The sequence below is a fragment of the Belonocnema kinseyi genome, chromosome 9, assembly GCF_010883055.1.
Source record: "Belonocnema kinseyi isolate 2016_QV_RU_SX_M_011 chromosome 9, B_treatae_v1, whole genome shotgun sequence".
NCBI lineage: Eukaryota > Metazoa > Arthropoda > Insecta > Hymenoptera > Cynipidae > Belonocnema > Belonocnema kinseyi.
The window spans coordinates 118,819,864-118,825,154 of record NC_046665.1 but is presented as its reverse complement, the minus strand read 5'-3'; the positions used below and the strand labels follow the sequence as shown (position 1 = coordinate 118,825,154).

The window sequence follows — 5,291 nt, the reverse complement described above, 5'->3', positions numbered from 1 at the left end:
AATGTGTTTTACAAATAAAAAATTCTGTTTCAAATATCATCAAAATTAAAGAATTTTTATTTATACATTTTTAATCGTAAAAAGTTTTCCAATTAACGAAATTGAAGAATTTTCCATGGTAAATCTAGAAAAATGAAAAGTTTTTGGCTCTGAAAATTTACAATTAAATTGAATTTGGATAATTAATATTCGAAAAATTTTCAATTTGGAAGGTTTAGAATTTTTTAAACTGATTTTTGATTCTAAAAATCACGAAAATTAGGAATTTATATGCATAGATCTTTAAATGGAAAAGTAGAATTTAATTTAAATTTTTTGTAAGAAAAATCGTACCTCTAAACTATCACTTCCGTCTGCTTCTCGATCCAGGATATCGAAAATTTCCTCTTGAAGTTTCTCTCCCTGATGGTATCCAGAAGCCCAGTTATTTCCAGCACCACCCCCATGTTTTGATAAATAAACATTTTCTGGATTGTAGAGCTTGTAAGAAAAAAAAATTAGGACACGAGGAATTCTTTTTTTTTTCATATCAATTTAATAAATCTTGATATAATTCTGCAAGAATTTTTAGAGCCCACATTTTATTCAATTCATATTCAAAAGATAGAATTATAATCTTGTAAAAATGTTCATACAAAATGTTCTATAAATCGAATTAAAATAATCGAAGTTTTCAGAAACCTTATAAAATCAAATGAATAAAAATAATTAAAAAATTCCTTGAAGTCTCTGAAAATTACCTAAAATATTTAAAATTCTTTGGAATCTTTTAAAATCCCCCAAAACTTTTGAAAACTCGTGAAAAATAATAATTAAATTTTATGTTAGAAAAATTAATATTCAAACAGATCAATTTTCAATTAAAACTGGAATTTTCAATTAGAATCAGTGACATTTTTAGTTAAAAAACTTACTTAAAACAAAAAAAATAGTTACAATTTGAAACAAAATGATGAATTTTCAAATTTAATTGTAAATATTTAACTTGAATAGTTAAATTTTAAACTAAAATGATAAATTTTTAACTTAAATGATCAATATTTAACTGAAACGCTTGAATTTCCAACCAAAAAGACGAACATTTAAATATGATTAATAATTTTTTACTGAAAAAAAAAAATTGTTAACAAAATAGTTCAATTTTCAAAAAGTGATGAATTTTTAGATAAAATTATGAATCTTTAAATAGAATAGTTAAATTTTAAAACCAAAATATAAATTTTTATCTAAAAAGAGGACTAGATTCATTTTGAAAGAAATAGTGGAATTTTTATTTGAAAAAGACAAATTTTTAATCAAATAGTTGAATTTTTAACTAAAAAAAAAAAAAATAATTTCCAAACGAAAATGGAATAGTAATATTTATAGTTGAAAAGTTTAATGTTGAACCAAACAGATGCATTTTTAACTAAAATTATGGATTTTCAATTGAAATAAATAAAATTTTCAGTTAAAAAACTTACCTTAAAGAAAAAATAGTCACATTTTCAAACAAAATGATAAATTTTTTTACAAAAATTGTAAATATTTCACTTGAATAGTTAAACTTTAAATCAAAAAGATAAATTTTTCACTGAAATCATGAATATTTAAATAAAAAACTTCAATTTTCAAACAAAATGATAATTTTTAAACAAGAAGACTAATTTTCAAATAAAAAGATTCATTTTCTGCCAAAAAATACAATTTTTTAACAAAATACAATAATTTCAAACGAAATAGTTGAATTTTCATTTAAAAATGATTAATTTTCAACCAAATAGTTTAATTTTAAAATAAAAAATAATAATTTTCAACTAAAAATGGAATAGTAATATTTTTAGTTAAAAAAATTAATTTTCAACGACAAAATTATTTTTACTAACAAAAAAAATTGTCAACCAAAACTTAAATAATTAAATTTTACGTTAAAAAAATTAATGTAGAACCAAACATATAAATTTTCAACTAAAAATATGGAATTTTCAAATGGAATAATTAAAATTTTTAGTTAAAAAATTTACTTAAAAAAAAAATTTTTCCACAACAAAACACAGATTTTCAACAAAATGCTTCAATTTTTAACCAAAGTGATGAATTTTTAAATAAAATTATGAATCTTTAACTGAAACAGTTCAATTTTCAACCATAAAGATGAATTTTTAAACAAAAAAGATTAATTTTCCAATAAAAAGATTAATTTTCTGCCAAAAAATACAATTCTTTAACAAATTACAATAATTTCAAACGAAATAGTTGAATTTTCATCTAAAAATTATTAATTTTCAACCAAATATTTCAATTTTAAAATAAAAAATAATAATTTTCAACTGAAAATGGAATAGTAATATTTTTAGTTAAAAAAATTAATTTTCAACGACAAAATTATTTTTACTAACAAAAAAAATTGTCAACCAAAACTTAAATAATTAAATTTTAAACCAGAAAGATAAATGTTTAACTAAAATCATAAATATTTAAATAAAACACTTCAGTTTTCAACCAAAAAGATAATTTTTAAAGATTAATTTTCTGCCAAACAATACAATTTTTTAATAAAATAGACCAATTTTCAACCAAGTAGTTAAATTTTTAACTAAAAAAATAATTCCTAACTGAAAATGGAATAGTAAAATTTTTAGTTAAAAAAATCAATTTTAAACTAAACATAAGAGTTTTCAACTAAAAAAAAAAATTAAATCTTCAACTGATATAGTTGAATTTTCAAGAACAAAATTATTTTTGCTAAAAAAGAAAATTGTCAACCAAAACTTAAAATAAATTTTAAGTTAAAAAACTTAATGTTTAATCAAACATATAAATTTTTAATTAAAACTGTGTAATTTTCAAATGAAATAAGCGAAATTTTCAATTAAAAAATGTAATTTAAACAAAAAATATATTACCTTGAAAAAAAGTTACATTTTCAACCAAAAATATGAATTTTTTAATAAGAAAATTAATATTCAAATAAACAGATTAATTTTCTACCAAAAAGACCATTTTTCTGGAAAACACATGAATTTTTAACCTAATAGTTGAATTTTTAATTAAAAAAGGCAACTTTGCAACCAAATAATTGAATTTTAACAAACAAAAAAAATGGAATAGTAACATTTTTAGGGGGAAAAAAAGAATTAATTTTAAACCAAACATAACAGTTTTCAACTAAAACAATGAATTTTTAACCGAAGTAGCTGAATTTCCAAAGATAAAAATTTATTTTTACTGAAAAAAAATTTTTCAAACTAAACCTGAATAATTAAATTTTAAGATAAAAAATTTTAATTTTCAATTAAAAATTAATGTTGAACCAAACAAATGAATTTCCAACTAAAACTATGAATTTTTTAAATGGAAAAGTGAAATTTTCAGTTAAAAAACTTACTAAAAAATTTAATTTAACTTAATAAATTTAATTTAATTAATTAAATAATTTTGTACAAAAAAAAAACAATCGTTTTTTAACAAAATACAATAATTTTTAACGAAGAAAAGATCAATTTATACCCAAAAAGCCAGGTAAAAAGGATAATTTTTCAACAAGAAAAAGTTAAATAATAAACATTTTTAGACAAAAAATGAGTGTTTCATTCATCAAAAAGATGATTTTAAAAAATTAAAATGGTAAATATTTAACGGGAAAACTTGAATTTTTAAACAAGAAGATTAATTTTTAAAGAAAAAGATAATTTTCTACCAACAAAAATATATTTTTTTAAACAAAATACGTAAATTTTTCACGACGCAGTTGAATTTCAAATTAAAAAAGACAATGAAGATTAATTTTCTACAAAAAAAAAACAATTTTTCATAATGTAAATAAATTTTCGTACAACTAGTTTTATTTCTAAATAAAAAATATCAATTTTCAAAGAAATAGTTGAAGTATTATCCAAAAAGGATATATTTTCAACCAAAAATAGAATTGTTAATTTTTCTTTTAAAAATCTAATTATTAAGAAACAAAAAAATAGCGTTTTTTAAAAACAAAATAATTAAATTTTCTACTAGAATAGTTACATTTTTAGTTAAAAAAAATTATTTTCAACAAAGTAGTTACACTTTCAATCAGAGATGAATTTTTAATTTAAATTATTATCGCAAAAATTCCCTGTTCAAAGTGAAATTATATTTCTTTACCGACACTCCCTTTGCTTAAATAAAAACAACTATTTTATTAAATTCTTTGTTCCAAATTGGGATAAATAAAGAGTAAGCGAATAAAACGTTTTAAATAAATTTTTTGAAAAAAAAAATAAGAAAATGATTATTTAATTAAATTAATTTCATTTAATTTGTATTTTATTTTATTTTCAAGGAATTTCAATAACTTTAATAATATACCCTGAATTTTGATACCTTCGAGTATGAAGAATTCATAATAGTATGTATAACTCGAGGTTCCAAATCCAAAAGAACAGCACGTGGAATGTAATGTTCATCATCTGACTGATAAAAGAAAACATCCTTTCTATCAGTTCCTTCAGTCGCATAATCTTCCAAAATTCCTTCTGGACTGATACCATGCTCTGCACAAAGTCTCTTCCAAAATTCAAATCCAACTAGAAAAATGCGCAAAATTATGCATTTTTCATAGGGCGACATGATTTCCTTGACCAGGAAATCCAGACATTATCCAATAAGATTAATTTTTTAACAGAAAAGACGAATTTTCAAAAAAATAGTTGAACTTTTAACAAACAAAAAAAAATGAATTTTCAACGAAAAAGATTAATTTTCAACGAAAAAAGATGAATTCTCAACAAAATAGTTGAACTTTTAACCAAAAAGATTAATTTTAAATTAATAGGTTTAGTTGGCATTAATTTTCTACAAAAAAAAATATGAATTAAACTTTTAACAAATAAATCTATTTTCAACGAAAAATATTAATTTTCAACTAATAAGATTATTTTTGTACCAAACAAGATGAATTTGCAATAAAATATTAAAACTTTTAACCGAAGAAATGAATTTTAATAAAATAGTTCAATTTTTAACAAACAAAAAAAATGAATTTCCACCAAAAATATCCATGTTCTACTAAAAAGACGAATTTTTAACAAAATAGTTAAATTTTTAACGAACACAAAAAAGAATTTTCAAACAAAAAGATCAATGTTCTGCTAAAAAGACGAATTTTCAACAAATTGGTTAAATTTTTAACAAAAAAGTTACATTTTTTATAAACAAAAAATGAAATTTAACCAAAAAAGTTCAACTTTTAACAAACAAAAAATGTATTTTCAACGAAAAATATTAATTTTCAACTAATAAGATTATTTTTGTACCAAACAAGATGAATTTGC

At 19.9% G+C, this 5,291-nt stretch overlaps 1 protein-coding gene across 1 annotated transcript; it reads right to left on the bottom strand.

Moving 5' to 3' along the window:
• Window positions 1-224: 224 nt before the first annotated feature.
• LOC117180718 (tubulin gamma-1 chain-like) lies at window positions 225-4,644 on the bottom strand. The gene is made up of 3 exons (XM_033373206.1): window positions 4,342-4,644; window positions 334-480; window positions 225-242 (listed from the first exon to the last, which is right to left on the bottom strand). The coding sequence occupies exons 1-3, from the start codon at window positions 4,585-4,587 to the stop codon at window positions 225-227; spliced, it is 411 nt and encodes a 136-aa protein (XP_033229097.1). The 5' UTR covers window positions 4,588-4,644.
• Between the last annotated feature and the right edge of the window lie 647 nt (window positions 4,645-5,291).